Source organism: Amphiprion ocellaris, chromosome 18 (assembly GCF_022539595.1).
Source record: "Amphiprion ocellaris isolate individual 3 ecotype Okinawa chromosome 18, ASM2253959v1, whole genome shotgun sequence".
Taxonomy (NCBI): Eukaryota; Metazoa; Chordata; class Actinopteri; family Pomacentridae; genus Amphiprion; species Amphiprion ocellaris.
The window spans coordinates 23540231-23556560 of NC_072783.1; the positions used below are offsets into that span (position 1 = coordinate 23540231).

General features: G+C 37.4%; 3 protein-coding genes across 3 annotated transcripts; 1 reads left to right on the plus strand and 2 right to left on the minus strand.

The window, feature by feature from the left end:
* Window positions 1–1012: 1012 nt before the first annotated feature.
* ptges3l (prostaglandin E synthase 3 like) lies at window positions 1013–3484 on the minus strand. Its single transcript, XM_023273234.3, has 7 exons — window positions 3325–3484; window positions 3110–3223; window positions 2928–2994; window positions 2730–2828; window positions 1728–1817; window positions 1525–1587; window positions 1013–1240 (listed from the first exon to the last, which is right to left on the minus strand). Exons 1-7 carry the CDS (start codon window positions 3357–3359, stop codon window positions 1232–1234), a joined length of 477 nt encoding a protein of 158 aa, XP_023129002.1. The 5' UTR covers window positions 3360–3484; the 3' UTR covers window positions 1013–1231.
* A 2458-nt stretch (window positions 3485–5942) lies between these two features.
* kat7b (K(lysine) acetyltransferase 7b) lies at window positions 5943–13572 on the plus strand. The gene is made up of 14 exons (XM_023273213.3): window positions 5943–6130; window positions 7139–7289; window positions 7389–7637; window positions 7770–7852; window positions 9018–9101; window positions 9299–9397; window positions 9497–9607; window positions 9896–10087; window positions 10842–10931; window positions 11076–11216; window positions 11351–11444; window positions 11668–11814; window positions 12002–12108; window positions 12555–13572. Exons 1-14 carry the CDS (start codon window positions 6113–6115, stop codon window positions 12654–12656), a joined length of 1668 nt encoding a protein of 555 aa, XP_023128981.1. The 5' UTR covers window positions 5943–6112; the 3' UTR covers window positions 12657–13572.
* Window positions 13171–14535, minus strand: si:ch211-131k2.2 (uncharacterized). The gene is made up of 5 exons (XM_055004884.1): window positions 14282–14535; window positions 13941–14037; window positions 13782–13811; window positions 13601–13654; window positions 13171–13463 (listed from the first exon to the last, which is right to left on the minus strand). Exons 1-5 carry the CDS (start codon window positions 14393–14395, stop codon window positions 13372–13374), a joined length of 387 nt encoding a protein of 128 aa, XP_054860859.1. The 5' UTR covers window positions 14396–14535; the 3' UTR covers window positions 13171–13371.
* Window positions 14536–16330: the final 1795 nt, after the last annotated feature.

The window sequence follows — 16330 nt, forward strand, 5'->3', positions numbered from 1 at the left end:
GTTAATTAAGCATAAAAAACTGCTTAATTATTGTAAAAGTACAGCAGAAGTGTACTTTAGTACTTGAGTAAATGTAGCACATTTCAATTAAACAAATAAAATAGAAAAAATATGAACTTACTGATATTTTATTATAATAAACTACTGCTTTTCCTATATAATTTATTTGTTTTCTGTGTGACTATCTGTGTTGAAAGTGCATTCGAACATCCACACCAAATTGAATATACAGTGAATGAATGAATGAATGAATGAAGCTCATACTTATTGCTGCATTACTACAATCTTCTGGAGTTACTGAAACACAGATTCATGTTCTGAGATGACAAGTACTGTGCTTTTAGTTCTGAGAAACCTGAATATCACTTGAGTACTTCCATTTGATGCTGCTTTATGCTTCCACTTTACTACATTTTTGTGGCAGCTATAGGTACTTTTATGACAAAGATTTTAAATAATGTATGAAACAACAATCTTTTAATATACTGGTGAAGATTAAACCAGTGACCTTTTTTCCATTTTGTCAAAAAAAGCAATATGTAGTCAGATCACGGATTTAAGAGTTGTAACAGCTCCAGCAAACAGTGATTTTTCCCTCTGAACTTCTCAATGTTTAAATAATGCAATATCTCAACAAAAATCAAAGATCATAAAAAATTAAAAACCAAAAACAGATTTTCTTTATATTGTTTTTTCCTTTCCTCTCACATTAATCATGTGATGACCCCTCAAATTTACCTGCTGTATCTGTATGTTACACTTGATGTAAATTAATTCAAACAGCAGCAGCTACAACAGTAACATGCTGCTGACACACCGATGTTTTACTATTAAAAATCTAATGATGCCATGATATATAATGTAGGATTTTTACATGAAGAATATTAACTTGTAGTGAAGCATTTGTACTTTTACTTAAGCAAATAATCCGAATACTTCATCTACCACTGCTCATTCCATTAATCCACTAATCCAAAGTAAATTATATTACTCCAAGCAATATATCACTGTGTGATGGATGACAAACATATTTTTATTAAAATGACAATCTAGTGTACGGTGGACAATATCAATAAATAATGCCATAGAAAATTATATGTAAAAACAGTATTTTTGACAATAACACATCAAATCTTCAGAAAAAATTTCAAGCCTCAGCAAACATAACATTGTCTTCAATATCCAGAGCTACACATTTATAGCTAACAGAGGTGATGAAGTGTTGTAGGCTTCAGTCAGACTGTAGGGGAAGAAAATGGACAAATGGTCAGTGTCCATGTTTAAATGATCAATAAATGGATGATTTCTCTGTCAACATCACAGCATTCAAATATGATCAGAAGAGCTGTAAACCGGAGTGAATTCTTACAGTATAAATCATAGAGTTTGACTGAGTTTATTGATCCAAAATCTACAACTGTGAGTCAATTTGGTTGCAAAGAATACAGCTTTAACCGTTAGTCTAGAGGCAACACTCCATATTACATTTTAAAAGCGCTTCAACTACCAGAACACTGCACTTACATCACTGAGATCACCCATGTCCGGTGTTTCTCCTTTGTTACCGGCAGCCATTTCCTGGATCATCTGTGAAAACAAACTGAGTATTTACACATGCATGTAAACTATAACTCTCAAAAAACACGTTATTGAAAAGTATGAACCAAGATCTGAAACAATACTAGAGCTTAACTGCTTTCATTACTGAGCCCATTGACTTCACTCACATCCACGTATCTGTCGTACTCTTCCTTCCCCTCGTCTTCTTCATGCTCCCAGTCCCTCCAGTTATCAAAGTCCACAGAAATCCAGCTGGGCTGCAAAAAGAAGAATGAATGACACACATTTTTACATTTTATCTACAAAGACGAAGCGAGGGAGGGATGCAATAGCATTCAGTCTGTTGCATTGCTTATAGTTTAACCCTCTTATCAGAGCTAGAAAATTATATCATCTGAGAGAATCATAACATTTTCAACTTTGAGACCATCCTTGAATTGCTCATCTGAGACATCACGCTCTAACCAGGTGCTACAAAAAAAGAAGAATACAAACAATTCTGTGCTTCTCAGTACTTCTCAGCTGTGACCAACAAGCCCATAATAAAAATTCATGGACTTTTCACCTAAACTGGTCTGAACTGTGGGCTGTGTTTATAGAGAACAGAGAGGGGACAGTATAGAAACATTCAAAATGTAAATAGTTAAACATCTATACTCTGTAGAGAAGTAGTAAAGTAAAGAGTAAAGAGTGTGTTTACAGTGTTGTACATGTTGATTCTTGTTTTAAGTTTTTGTAAAATGACTAATCAAAGAAATTCAGCTTTTATTTTTTTCTTTAAAAATATTTATGGCATGATAACTGTGTCATGCTACTTTTTGTCACGGTTGTACTGTTTCCATTGAAGCGCAGGACTTTATATAGCAATGAAAAATGAGGAGAAAAAAACACCAGGGAACTGCTTGGGTTAATAGTAGCTTTAGAAAATTCATCTTTTTGTGAAACAGTTACAGTGTTCTGTTGAGAATTTTTCAACTTTGGTTCTGAAAGTTGAATGACATTACCTGATTTGCAAATGCCGTAAAGAGAAATATAATATAATACTCTGAAATATATCACAATATCAATATAGACTTCCCTCCAAGCTCCTAAAAAAGACATACGTAAAATGAATCAATGTTTGATGGTGTAGGAGAGCTTGTGACTGATCAGTTTAAACACACACTTACCTTTGCTGGATCTTTCTGGAGACGAGGCCATGCGTAATCAGGTTTCACCTTCCTTAGCAAGAAATTGATGGTGCGGTCGTAGACTCTTTCTCTGGAGTCCTTTAAAGTGATAACAATGCAAATATTTAACATTATAATGACTCTACATTTGAGCACATAGGGTATAAAATTAATACTATGCCAGCATTGGTTGCTTACATGGATCTGGATTTTGTCGTACAAGTGCAGCTCATTGTAGTACACATCATCTGTGTCGTTCTTGCAGCTATTTTGCAGACAGAACAGGGTTGTTAAACATTTCCTACAACCTTTGTTGCACTGACAAGACAGAGACAAACAGAACAAGAAAGATTTAAGTCATGGGATGCCATTAAACTTACCACAAAATTATTTTTTCTGGTTGGATGTCAACCTGGACATCTTTAGGTCTCTGAATCATGAAGTTGACGGTGACGTATTTCTTTCTGTCAAACCACAGTGCATGTGCTGGCTGGCTGTTAGGACACAGAGAATGTATGATTTCACGGGTGAAACCTCTTCACAATCATGCGGATCAGAAAATCATCTAGTGTGAAGAGACACAGGCAGGCCCTACCTCTCCTCTGGTCTGACGATTTTGGGTTTGTTCATTCTGATTCTTCTGATTCTTGCATACAACCTATAGAGAAGCTACTTTTGTATTCCTTTTAATGACAGGAAAGTAAAAAGCATGTGGCTCTTTCGTTCGGCTGTGTGTCCTAATGCAAAGGCCAGGCTGGGGAGGCTATATATAGAGCAGCTGGTATCAGCTGCTGGGAGACTTGCCTGCCACAGCCCCTTCCCTTCCCATTATAGTCTGCCAGTGGAACACTCGGGAAAACAGATGCATTTTCTCCAATACTTCACCAGCTCCCGACTGAGTGCTTCAGAGGGTGGAGGTGGTGGGAGGAACATTCAAGACAGGAAAAACTTATCAACTAATGGGACAGTTACAAAATGCAGAAACAGCATTTGGACATCATTCCTTTACTTTTTTATTTTGTCTTCAAATAAATAACATTCAGAATTTGATTATTTTCTATTCTCATTTCTGTATTATTATCATGATCTAATTGTCTGATTTTTTTTTTTATTTTTTACTATCACGGCTCTTCAGTACCACTATATTGTGACACCCCTACTTCAGAGATTACATTTGGTTTCTCCGCTAATTTTTAATTTATTCATATTTCATCAGTGGAAGTGAATAAAAAATTTTAGCAAACTGGACGAAAAGTGGACATGTGGGTTTTTTTCATTATTTAAACAGACCAGTTTGTCCCTTGTAAGGTCAATTATATTGTATGACTCAATCAAGTTTTGACCTTACATGTACATAAGATGGAACAAAGCAGAACACTGGAGAACAAGAGTTGATAACTGTGTATTTAAAAGGGATAAAAAAAATCTACATTGTAAGTTTTGGATAGGCACTCAACACAGGATAGTACAGCACTGGGAAACAATACCAGTACTGAGAAAAATGTAACCAACATTTTCCTTATGTGGAATTACAGCTTCTGTATGCATATAACCTTCCGATTCTGGATGTCACAAAAACATCAACATCTCACACCAAAACAAACTGGTATGTCAACTAACCATTCCCCTCCACCTCCACCTTCAAAACTAAAAGATCGTGTACGCAGCAGCCAACAAAAAACGATGCAGTCACAACCATTAGCCAACGATAATGTTGTAAATACCATGAATGGCCATCACAATCTGCTGTCAACTTGATTAGTGATTATTGTTAACTTCACTTTATGTCTCTCATTCCCTTTGCTTGTGTCTGTTTCTGATGGACAGGAGCAGACTCATGTGCAGAAGCAGACACAAAAATCTGGGCTGAACAGACACCCATGGAGAAGGAGAAGCAGAGGAGATCCTCAAAACAGCTGGACAGACTCTCACACTGAGATAAAATAAAAATAAGCGCACAGAATTTAGGTGATTTACATATGTAAAATTTACTGTCTTAGCCTTGGATTGCACCTACACTTTTACAATGTTGCATAAGTAGTCACTCTCAGGCTATTGATAAGCATGTGGAGACCAAACAGTTTCAAAGGGATGGACTCATGCATGCACATGCATCTGTACGCACAGACATGCATTAACATGGGCAGTGTCAAAACATACAGTGTTGGAAAAGTTTTCGGACACCCCATGCATTTGTGAAATGTTGTATAAGGAATCACTCTTAGGTCTTTAAGTGCAATTTATTTTAGTACATTCACAGCCAAAATACTAAACAAATCCTAAAAGAACCATTAAAAACCTAAAATGTATTGGTTCCATAAAAATACATAAGAAATTTTGAGTATTAAGTCATTTTAGTATCAGCGATCCACTAATGAAGGTCGTGCTTTTTATGAAAAGACACCATTTTTGTTGCTGTGCTTGGTGTCTAGATAAAGCCAGCACATTTGAAAGTTCTTCAGAGACAAAAATGGCTAAAACAAGGAATCTAACACAGGAAACACGCCTAAAGATACAGATTCTCAGCCTGGAAGGGTACAAGTGCCGCCAGATAGAAAGGAAGTGCAGATGCAGTCTTTCAGCAGTTGGATACACTCTGCAGAAATAGATGAACCAACAGCTTGGAAGACAAACCAAGATCTGGGCGCCCAAGGGTTTCTTCAGCAAAAAAAAATGATTGCATTGTGATCTGTATGTGCAGTATGTGCTTCAGCAGCAGTGGTCAAACCAAACTGATGTCCAGTGTTCCTCCTGCACCATAAGTGGCCAAGTTTTAGATCATGGCTTCAGGTCCTACAAGACTGTCAAGAGACAGACACACAAAAGAAGAGTGACTTCAGTCTCTGCTATGAAAAAAATACTCCACTGTATCTTTATATAGATTATACTTAATTGCTGATTTGCTGATATTATATTTATGTTCAAAATCTTGATATTGCACCTTTAAAGCGTTAAATGGTATGTACACATAGACTATACAGTTAATGCATGTAGAGTTAGAAACCCCTAGAAAGATGTGAATCTTGATATCTCAGTCAATGTTTAGTGGAAATGTTTACTGGTAGTAGATATACATATTGTAAATGTGAATGCATATGATCTACTGAGAAGCTGCTGTAATAGTTAGTTGATTAGAATACCTCTAGTATAGTTATATAGTAGTCCATAGGGGTTTGCAGTGAGGCCCAGAGTCGCCCCCTGCTGGTCCGGAGGTCCTCGGTCTGTCTGTGTCTGCGTGAGGAATGTGGCGCGACAGACCCAGGCAACGCTGTGTACATATCAAGTAATACTAAAAAGGAGGCAATAAATACTATTTTCCGTCGTTTTATCCGACGTTTACTGGGTTTTACTGTTTCTTTGAAATAGCAGCCACCGGGGAGAACATGCCTCGCAGACGACAGGTAAGAACAAATGTAGGTCGCACAAGCGTTAGCTGAGTTAGCACCGTTGAGCTCCATTCTCTGATTAGCTAGCTGGACGGATCCACCATATTCAATTCAATAAACCAACAATTTAACGGGCTAACACTTTACATTAACATTGGTGGCTTAGCCCACTGAGGTAAAACAGTTTCACAGTTCAATGAGTTTCAATTGCATCGTCATTACTGACCATTTATTAGCATTTTTGACGAACGCTAAAGTCAGTTAAACCGTGTTGGCCGGTAACAAGGAGCTAAACCAAATCTAAGACTTTATCTTAGGTTTTATTAAAATGTAATGGTGATTTGTGAATCCTATGTGTGCCGAATTTACAGTAAAACTTTAATAACTACGGTGTGTACATTGCTATGTAAATAGATACAGGTACCAAAGCTAATCGTTAAGCTGTACATCTTAAATGCTACATTTGTTAATGCAGTTTGGTGCCAAGGGCTATTAGCCGTATGAGAAAACGGGAGCAGCTTAGCTAAGGTGACACGCTAAGCTAACAATAATAATACGTTGAGGCGCTAACCACGCAGGCTAATTTGTCTTGTAAGCCTATACTTTGGCTAGTAACGGTAATATTTTTTGACTAGTTGTACCAAATGCTAACTGCAGGAACATATATCAGATTTGATAGTTAGACTCAAATCATAATTACAGCTGTTCAGCCTTTACAACACAAGCTAACAGAGAGCTTACAGCTGATTGTGGCCTTTCTGAAAACCTGTTATAGACTTAGCTGGATAAAATGTGTTCTTGTTACACAATAATCCTATTGCTTCAGATTCAGTGTCATGAATGAATGTTTATGATCCAAATACCTCATTAATTATCCTCTACAAGGCAGAGCTCAACTGTTGTCAGGTGTAATTTAGATCACCGACTGTTGCCATGGCTAAAGAGCTTCAACATTTTATTTTTCCATGATTATGTTATTTTGGATGAGATGCCATTTATTCTTTTTTTTCCCCCCCCTGATAGAGACACATGGCTGGGAGTGGTTCAGATGGAACTGAAGACTCAGACTCCTCCGCTGAAAGAGAACAGACCAATAGTTCAGAAAGTGATGGAAACATGCCCAAGAGACAGCGCCTCACCAGAGCCTCCACTCGCCTTAGCCAAAGCTCTCAGGGTTGGCCTACATAACTTATAGATGCAAATATAAAGCTTTTACCAGTGTTCCTCATCTCAGCAGTTTATCATTATGGTGGTGTGACTTCTTTTCCATCAGACACTCCGGACTTGAAGCGAGCTGCGGACCATGATGAATCTCCACCGTTGACCCCCACAGGAAATGCACCCTCCTCTGAATCTGAGCTGGACATCTCCAGCCCCAATGCCTCTCATGATGAGAGCCAGGCCAAAGACCAAGCCAACAGAGACTCTGACAAGGACCTCTCTCATCGACCCAAGCGCCGCCGCTGCCACGAAACCTACAACTTCAACATGAAATGCCCAACTCCGGGCTGTAATTCTCTTGGTAATATTTTCAGCTTTTTAAAAAAATGTAATGGACTTTTCAACATTAGTTGTTTGTTTGATCATGTGTGATGTGATGTATTTGGTAATGGTTGTTTAAATATATACAACTGTCTTCTCTCCAATTTCCCAGGCCACCTAACAGGGAAACATGAACGTCATTTTGCTGTATCAGGTTGCCCTCTATACCACAATCTTTCTGCCGATGAGTGCAAGGTGAGTGTTTCTAAGATCATCCTTGATCTTTGCATCTTTTAGTAAAAGTTGTGATTATATATTTCACTTGTATTTCTCCAGTGTTTCGCTAGGATAGTCATCACTTTGCTGTGTATCACATTTGTCCTTAATCGTCTGTGATACTTTGACCCCTTCATGATACCACAATTATCATAATTATGAATCATGTGCATATATATTTAACATCATTGTTTATTTTAACTGTTAATATAATGTTTCTGTTTCACACAGCCACAATTAACAAAGCCATTTGCAAATGTTTTATGTAACAAAAGAAGAATCCAACCTTTGCTTGTGCTACAACCCAGTTGTGATTAAGGGACTAATTAATAGACAAACATGTCCCTGAAACTAATATAAACTATGATATTTAGCTATCAGACTTATACCATGGACATTCTAATGTGCTGAGCAGTTGTAGGGTTTTCACTCCATATTTATCTCTGTGACATTCATTAACTATGTACTGACTCATTTTTCATTTTGCTACGATTGGAAAAAGTGCTTGCTTCTCATTGGGACATGTTCTGCAGCTACAGAAGATAAAATAAAAACAACTCTGTGAAAATGACATTCATTTTTGTTCAGTGCACATATCGTTACCTGTATTCTACAGAATATAGCCTATCAATTATGGTATAACACCAGCAATTTATTCTCAAGTTATTATAAATGCTGTGAGTTGTTACTTTAACATGTTGCATGGTGGACAAATATTTAAATAAACACACTATATTAGAATTTGAATTTGTTTTGCAACATTTAGGCCAACCTAACATGTTGTTAACAACGTCACAGAGTTATCATGTTTTCTGTGTATCATTTTTTCTTCTGCTGATGCCTACAGTGTCACAGAGAGGTAAAGGAGACTGAATTGAGATGAGAATGTGAATGAAAGGTTTTAAAAAAGGACTTATTGTACATAGCTTAACTAATCTGAGTATTTTAGCAAGTGAGAAGCTCAAACTTGAAGCTCAAGTTTTATAACAACTTGGAAACAAACCCGACATTAAGCTATGAGCGCTATCATATCATAAGTTAAGGCCTAGCAAACATGAAAATATGTTTGGCATTGTGATCTGCATCTAATTCCTGTGTCAGGAGAGCATTGGGTTCTGATACAAACTGGACACTTCATTGACAGGTAAAAGCCATCAGTCGTGAGAAACAGGAAGAGGAGGTGAAGGCACAGGAAGAGAGCAACTCACGCCATGCAACTCGTCATCAGGTAGTCTACTTCTGTCATGACTGACCCCACAGAAATTTAGTTCACTTTCTAACAACAAGTATATTAACGTTAAAACAATACTATCTTGTCTAAATTGCTTGTCTATATCTAATCATCTGAGTATTGTTTTAATAGTTACTTGCAAATTCTCATATTACCAGTAAGCTGAATTGTGTATTTTTGTGTTTTATTTCCAGACACCAACATCCAAACAGAGCAAATACAAAGAGCAGGTGGCTGAGATTAGGAAGGGGCGAAACTCTGGCCTTCAGAAGGAGCAGAAAGAAAAGCACATGGTACATCGGCTGCAGTCCAACACGCAGTCGTTCACCTCGCAGTGTAGATTAGCCTGTAGGTTGTCTCATCTGTTATTTGTCTTTCTGTCTGGTCCACAGGAGCATCGGCAGACACATGGCAACACCAGAGAGCCGCTGCTGGAGAACATCACCAGTGAATATGACCTGGAGCTGTTCAGGAAAGCCCAGGCGCGTGCATCCGAAGACCTGGTAATGAGGGGTTTTATATCTCCATCAGTGTCACACTTGCAAGAAATACCTGTTTTGCTTTTCAGAATTAGACGAAAATATAACCGGGACCACTACTTCTGACCATAATTAGAATCCTTCTGTTTCCCACAGTTAAGTTTTGTTATTTGGATAGCCACTTGTTGCTCAGTTTACAAATTTGTCAATTTTTTAGCCTCACAGTTTTAGCTTGATAACCAAATCACACATATTTGTTGTAAAAACCACCAGCAACACACAATGTTTTCAGTTCTGCCGTCTTTCCTTAAGGAGAAGCTGCGTATCCAGGGTCAGATCACTGAGGGCAGTAATATGATCAAGACCATCCTGTTTGGCCGCTATGAGCTGGACACCTGGTACCATTCGCCCTATCCTGAGGAGTATGCTCGTCTGGGTCGTCTCTACGTCTGCGAATTCTGCCTCAAGTACATGAAGAGCCAGACTATTCTCAGAAGACACATGGTGAGACATGGCTTAAAGTTCTTCTGCTCAGGGTCAGAGCCATTTTAGATTTGACAATGGTTAATTAATTGTCTTGGGTGAATATTCTTGGGTATTTTTTAAAACAGTTGAATCGCATGAATGTGGCTGTTAATGTCCGTATACAGTCTTAAGAAAGCCAATATGTATATACTGACTGTTAAATGTCAGTTTAAATAATGCATGTGACTATGCTACTTTAAAAAAGTCATTGCACTTATTTGGTTATTTTGTTTTCATGTTGATCGTCGCAGTCTTTTGATACCTATAGCTGTATTATACCACATTCGCTATTGAGACCGATGGAGGATCCAGTGTTGATGTTTAAGAGATATGTGTATGTTATATTCTTTATTGCTTTGAAGGTTCTGCTTGAACTTGAATACAATTGCTATGTTTCTGACTGAAACAAAGAGTCCATGTAAATCAATTTTTCCACCATTTGGGCCTTTCAAGTTAATGTGAGGATTCACATTTAGAAACTAATAGATTTGGTGTTCTTTTGAAACAGGTTGCGCCACAGCTGTATCCTATAGCTCGCTAAGCTATCTTTATTTTCAATTAACTACTAGTTCATGAACTACCCATACCCTGGTTTTGGGATGTCTATTTTTTTTTTTTTTTTTTAAACTTGTATTGCCTAATAAACACTTCACTGTGGTGTTAAAATAAAAGTATTTACCATATCTGTTCATACTGAAATTTTTCAAAATAATGTTGTCATGTGTCCTTTCAGGCCAAATGCGTGTGGAAACATCCTCCAGGAGATGAGGTGTACAGAAAGGGGTCCATATCTGTGTTTGAAGTTGATGGCAAAAAGAATAAGGTAGGGAGACTTCTTAGTGTCAATTTTGTCATTTATTGTGATAAATACTTCCCCAAAGCAAGCATCACAAATTATAATATCTTACTTTCAAGACAATCAAAAATGCCACTACTTTGAAGAGATTAAGTGTAATTTCATCCCCAGATCTACTGCCAGAATTTGTGTTTACTTGCCAAGCTTTTCCTGGACCACAAGACACTTTACTATGATGTGGAGCCTTTTCTCTTCTATGTGATGACTGAGGCTGACAACACTGGCTGCCATTTAGTCGGGTATTTTTCCAAGGTAAGAAAAAACAAGGGTAGATTAATGTTATGTATAGGAACTAGAAATTTGCCCTAGTAATGGTTATAGTTTCTTTGAAATGATGTAAATATACAGAAGTATCTAAATTGTTTTTTTCTTTTTATTACTTGAAGGAGAAGAATTCCTTCCTGAACTACAATGTATCCTGTATACTGACGATGCCACAGTACATGAGACAAGGCTTCGGAAAAATGCTCATTGACTTCAGTATGTGTGTTCTCAATGATTTTTCACTTATTTTCTCAATTGTTTACTGTATCAAAATGACTGAAGCAGGTGTTGACTGTCTAACACTCACTCCTTAATCGCCATCAAAAGCAGTGATCTCACTACACCAGTATTATTTCAGTAGTGTTTTTTGGCTGTTTGTAGATGTTAATGAAATCTAGATTATTGATTCTTCTTGCTGACCATCCTGTGCCTTGTTTAGGTTACCTGCTGTCCAAAGTGGAGGAGAAAGTGGGCTCACCAGAGAGACCTCTGTCCGATCTGGGCCTCATCAGCTACCGCAGCTACTGGAAAGAAGTGTTACTCAGATACATGTACAACTTTCAAGGCAAGGAGATCTCAATCAAAGGTAAGTGACAACACAGACATCATAATTCCGTTTTCCCAGTGCAAAAACTCTTCTACAAGAACATGTGAAAGCTTAAAAATGTGGCTTGGAAGAAACATGTTACTACATCAGAAGATTAATTTCCACGTAAGAAAGGAGACACACATAGAATAAATATTTATCATTTTAATGTTTGATTGATGCACAGAGATCAGTCAGGAAACTGCGGTCAATCCGGTGGACATTGTGAGCACCCTGCAGTCTCTTCAGATGCTGAAGTATTGGAAGGGAAAGCATTTAGTATTGAAGCGACAGGTAAGTTTCCTTCTGTACAACCTAAGAGAATACAGTGAATATATAGGGCTATTTATCTCGAAAATTTTATTGTAACAAAATGAATTCCTCTATTGAAATGAAGTTACTTTTTAAATACTGCAGAAAATAAGCATATTATTGAGATTAAGTGAGTGATTTGTCCAGCTCTAGTCGTTATACATTTTTCAATTAATGTTAGAATTTTGATTTTAGGATAATTCTGTCATCACATAGTTTTTTTTGTTACCCCACCTGCTATTTTTATTGCATTGTTTTCCTGTTGAAATATAATAGTAATGGTTTTGCTGTCTAAACTGCTGCAGCAGCATAAAAAAGCTAAATTGTAATTTGTCTTGATCAGAATTTTTGCCATAATTTGCAGCCTTTTTATTTCACATGAGCTCATTCCTGCATCTGACAGTTGGGCTTGTTCCTCTTTTCCCTAGGACCTGATTGATGAGTGGAAAGCAAAGGAGATCAAACGAGGCAATAGCAACAAAACCATCGACCCAAGCTCGCTAAAATGGACCCCTCCCAAAGGGACATAAGCACTAAGATTCTCAGGCTACTGTATAAATTCACCTCCAGCCTCACCAGCCACAAGTAGCCTAGACCTATGAACTGTCAGTAAAGATCAGTGTTGTTTTTCTTTCACATTTTTACCCTGTTATGTCACAAAACTTTTTTTTTTTTTTTTAAACTTTTATATTTTGCTTTCATTTATACGTGAAGCGTCATACGTTCCAAGTCGATTGATTTAACTCCCAACAGTTAATAGTAGAGAGTTTGTCCTACTTGTTGAAAACTGCCTACGTCTACTTAGCTCTGAATGTTAAATGATAAACAGTCCAGTGTGGTGGATACAATGAATGTTTTGCTTTGCTCGTGCAAAAAATACATACTGATATTTGGCAGCATTTACAGGTTATTTTTTATTTCTTACAGGCAATGTGCATTTTGAAGATGGTACCTGTTCTTGTTTGGGATTATTCCAATATTTGTTGGCATGAATTGAAACTATAAGCAGGGTGTATTTTTAGGAGTATGATTTTTGGTAACGTCTTTGGTTGGTGTAAAATTGTATAGATCATAATGATGTGTATTTTTGTTTCTCTCCATCAGTAGAAGATTTGGATCCATTTCTCTGGGGAACCTGCCAAATAACGGGAAAAAACTCAGATATTTTTAGTTGAGAATATTTAAAAAAAATGAACACAACACCACTGTAAGAATGCACATAGAAATAAAACAACCTCAGGTTTTTTATACTGATACAATCATACCTTGCTTGTGTGGTTTCTCTGAACGATGGGCTGCAGTGGTTGTTGCAGACGGAATTGTTCTGGTTAAAGATTCTGTAATAAACAGAAAACAACAACTGTCTTTGCCTTGTACTTCTTAGCTGTTTAATGTGTATTAGCCATTTGATATTTTTAATATCAATAAAGCTGCCTTGATATTTTACATGTTATCTCTTAGTTTTTTTACTCACCACCACTGGAGATGCTTCTTTCCATTAGACCCACTAACATCTCTCCTTTATTTCCTACAAATATAAGAAGATGAAAACAGTTTAAGATGCTGATGTGACAGAAACTAAATGTGCATCACTTGTTTAAAAAAGATGGTTGCATTATAGAGAAAATGGCCTTTTTTTCAGTGGTTTTACTTACGTCTATGTACTTGAAAGGGTTTCTTTGTACCTGTAAAGGAAAAAGCAAGTTATGCACAGTTATTCCCACGGACATGTGGAAAAGTTAAAATTGTACACATGTCCACACAAAAAGAATGTTCCTATCATGTTTATATACAGGGATGCTGTTGGAGACAACCTGATCGTTTCCCCATAAGTCCATAGAAGCGAAGGGCTTTAGATCTTTTAATCAGACTGTCCACCGGGTTGGTCAGGCCAGTCTCCATTAACTCAATCTGCCACAAAAAAAAAAAAAATTAATACTTTTTAAAATTCACAAGTAGTCTATATATATATATATATATATATATATATATATATATATATATATATATATATATATATATATATATATATATATATATATATATATATATATATATTTTTTTTTTTTTTTTTTTGAGTTTAAGCCATCAGTCAAGCACACATTTCAATACATTTATCATCCATGTCTTATAACAATAAGTCAGTGATTCTCACCTGCCAGTCTTTGGATAACCGTCTCTCCTCTTCTTCACTACCTGACAGTCCCTGATAGGTTCGCACCAAAGCACAGAAAGCCACAAGAACAAGCTGGATTTTCCAGGTATCCATTTTTCAACAAGGAGAAATCCTTTGGGTCTGTTTCTCTTGAATTTTGTGAGGCTGAAAAAGGCTACAAATGTGTGTTTTAAAAAATATCTGCAAGACGCAATTCAGTATTAGTCATGTGTCCCAGCTCTGTCCAGGGTGCATTTATACCTCTGCTGCTACCAGACCCCTCCCCTCTAAACATGGCAACGCACTCGCTTCCATTGGATTAAAACATTTACCAGCTTGTCATATTACAGAATTTGTACAAACTGTAGCTTTCCCCCAGAAATACTTTGTTTCACATCAAAAACAAGATTTTGCACCGTAAATCAAAGATTGCATTGTTTTTAACAGGTTTTGCTGGTATTCTTCAGCTTTACTTGAACATCATCCAAACAAAGCCGATGAAATAAAACATGTGCTGCATAATATTGAAGATCAAATATTTACATTGGCGTTGCTCACCTTTCATTTCCTTTTTTATTAGACATCTGGATTGCTAAATATATTCTCCGGTTGCTCATTTGTGACCTTGTGATGTGCACATGCTTCTTTGATATCAGCGAGGAAGAGAGCAGGATACGCCGGGTCTTTGAGCTTTTGCAAATATAACCATCTGCTTTGAAGGTTTTATTGGTTAGCCAATTGACTTGGTGAATCACTAGTTTTGGATTTATGCAAACTGAGCAGGATAGCACAGATGTGACCACAGAGGTCAAATGGGCTGATATGGATGTGTATTGATTTATTAAGCTTTAACAAAACACCAATGAACTGAGGGTGATGGAAGCAGTGTTGTAACAGATGGGTGACGTTTCAAGTGCAATGAAATATGAATGAATTGCTTTGCACGTGACTAAATATTCTGAAATATCCAACCTTTCTGAAGAGGAAATATCTCATTTGAGTTATTTATGCTCCATCTCCTGAGACAATTACACTGTTATTAAACCTTTTCATGATCTTTACTTACTTAGCCATTTAAATGCTCTCTTCTAGTGAAAGGTGGGCTCTTTTTCCAACACTCCGGCCACAGAAATATCTGGAGAGGCAATTACTTGACAATCTGTGTGCTGTAAGGACGCCCACTTGAAACAAAGCTGACACACACATCAAATGCTTTGATCCAGACGCAGGTGCTTCTAAAAGCAAGAAAAGCCGGGGACAATTAGGCCTGAAAGGCAATTACACCTGAACAGCCCTCGTGTGCACGTAGTCTGACCCACAGCCAACGAGGAGGGCTGAATCAAAAGAAATCAGAGGCTCAGCATTAGCATATAAAATGGTTGAGTCACAAAGAGCTCCCGTAATGACAGGACGCTGTATTTCCATGTGACGCAGAGTGTAGGACGTTTCAGGATCTGCACTGCTCGCTGATGGTGATTCACTACAGGGTCTGAGTCTGAACTTCAATTTCACCCTCAAATGTGTGACTCTTAAAGTGTTTTTGGGTGACGTATAAATCTCATGTGACATTTCAAGTTAATTTTAGGCATGGGTCACATTGTCCTCTTTAGACCCACTTTATCAAGGGGTCTTTAATGAGTAATCCATTCATTTTGCATACATGCTGATCAGCCAGAACAACAAAGCCAGTGACAGGTGAAGTGGGTGGCGCTGATTTTTTTTTTCATTGAAATTATACATTTCCAAGGGTGGGATATATATGATGGCAATTGAACAGGTAGTTCTTGATGTTAGTGTGTTTTGAACAGGAAAAGTGGGCAGCGTACGGATCGGAGTGACTTTGACAAGGACTAAATTGTGAGGCCAAGACGGCTTGGTCAGAGTATCTCTAAATATGACAAGTTTTGTTGGGGGTTCCAGATATGCAGGGGCTAGTATCGACCAGAAGTGGAAGGAGTGACAACTGGTGAATCAGGGCTCAGTGATAGAGCTACTGGAGCACATCCATCCATTATCTATACACCACTTAGTCCTCATTAGGGCCGCAGC

Excerpts from the sequence above, each read along its gene's own strand:
- ptges3l (XM_023273234.3), bottom strand. The coding sequence starts at position 3,359 with ATGAACAAACCCAAAATCGTCAGACCAGAGGAGAG. Across the intron at positions 1,818-2,729 it reads TCCAGAAAGATCCAGCAAAG|CCCAGCTGGATTTCTGTGGA; the intron begins GTAAGTGTGTGT and ends TTCTTTTTGCAG. Across the intron at positions 1,588-1,727 it reads AGTACGACAGATACGTGGAT|ATGATCCAGGAAATGGCTGC; the intron begins GTGAGTGAAGTC and ends TTGTTTTCACAG.
- kat7b (XM_023273213.3), top strand. Across the intron at positions 9,608-9,895 it reads CGCGTGCATCCGAAGACCTG|GAGAAGCTGCGTATCCAGGG; the intron begins GTAATGAGGGGT and ends TCTTTCCTTAAG. Across the intron at positions 10,932-11,075 it reads TTGATGGCAAAAAGAATAAG|ATCTACTGCCAGAATTTGTG; the intron begins GTAGGGAGACTT and ends TTTCATCCCCAG.
- si:ch211-131k2.2 (XM_055004884.1), bottom strand. The coding sequence starts at position 14,395 with ATGGATACCTGGAAAATCCAGCTTGTTCTTGTGGCTTTCTGTGCTTTG. Across the intron at positions 13,812-13,940 it reads ACTTATGGGGAAACGATCAG|GTACAAAGAAACCCTTTCAA; the intron begins GTTGTCTCCAAC and ends TTTCCTTTACAG. Across the intron at positions 13,655-13,781 it reads ACCCTTTCAAGTACATAGAC|GAAATAAAGGAGAGATGTTA; the intron begins GTAAGTAAAACC and ends TTATATTTGTAG.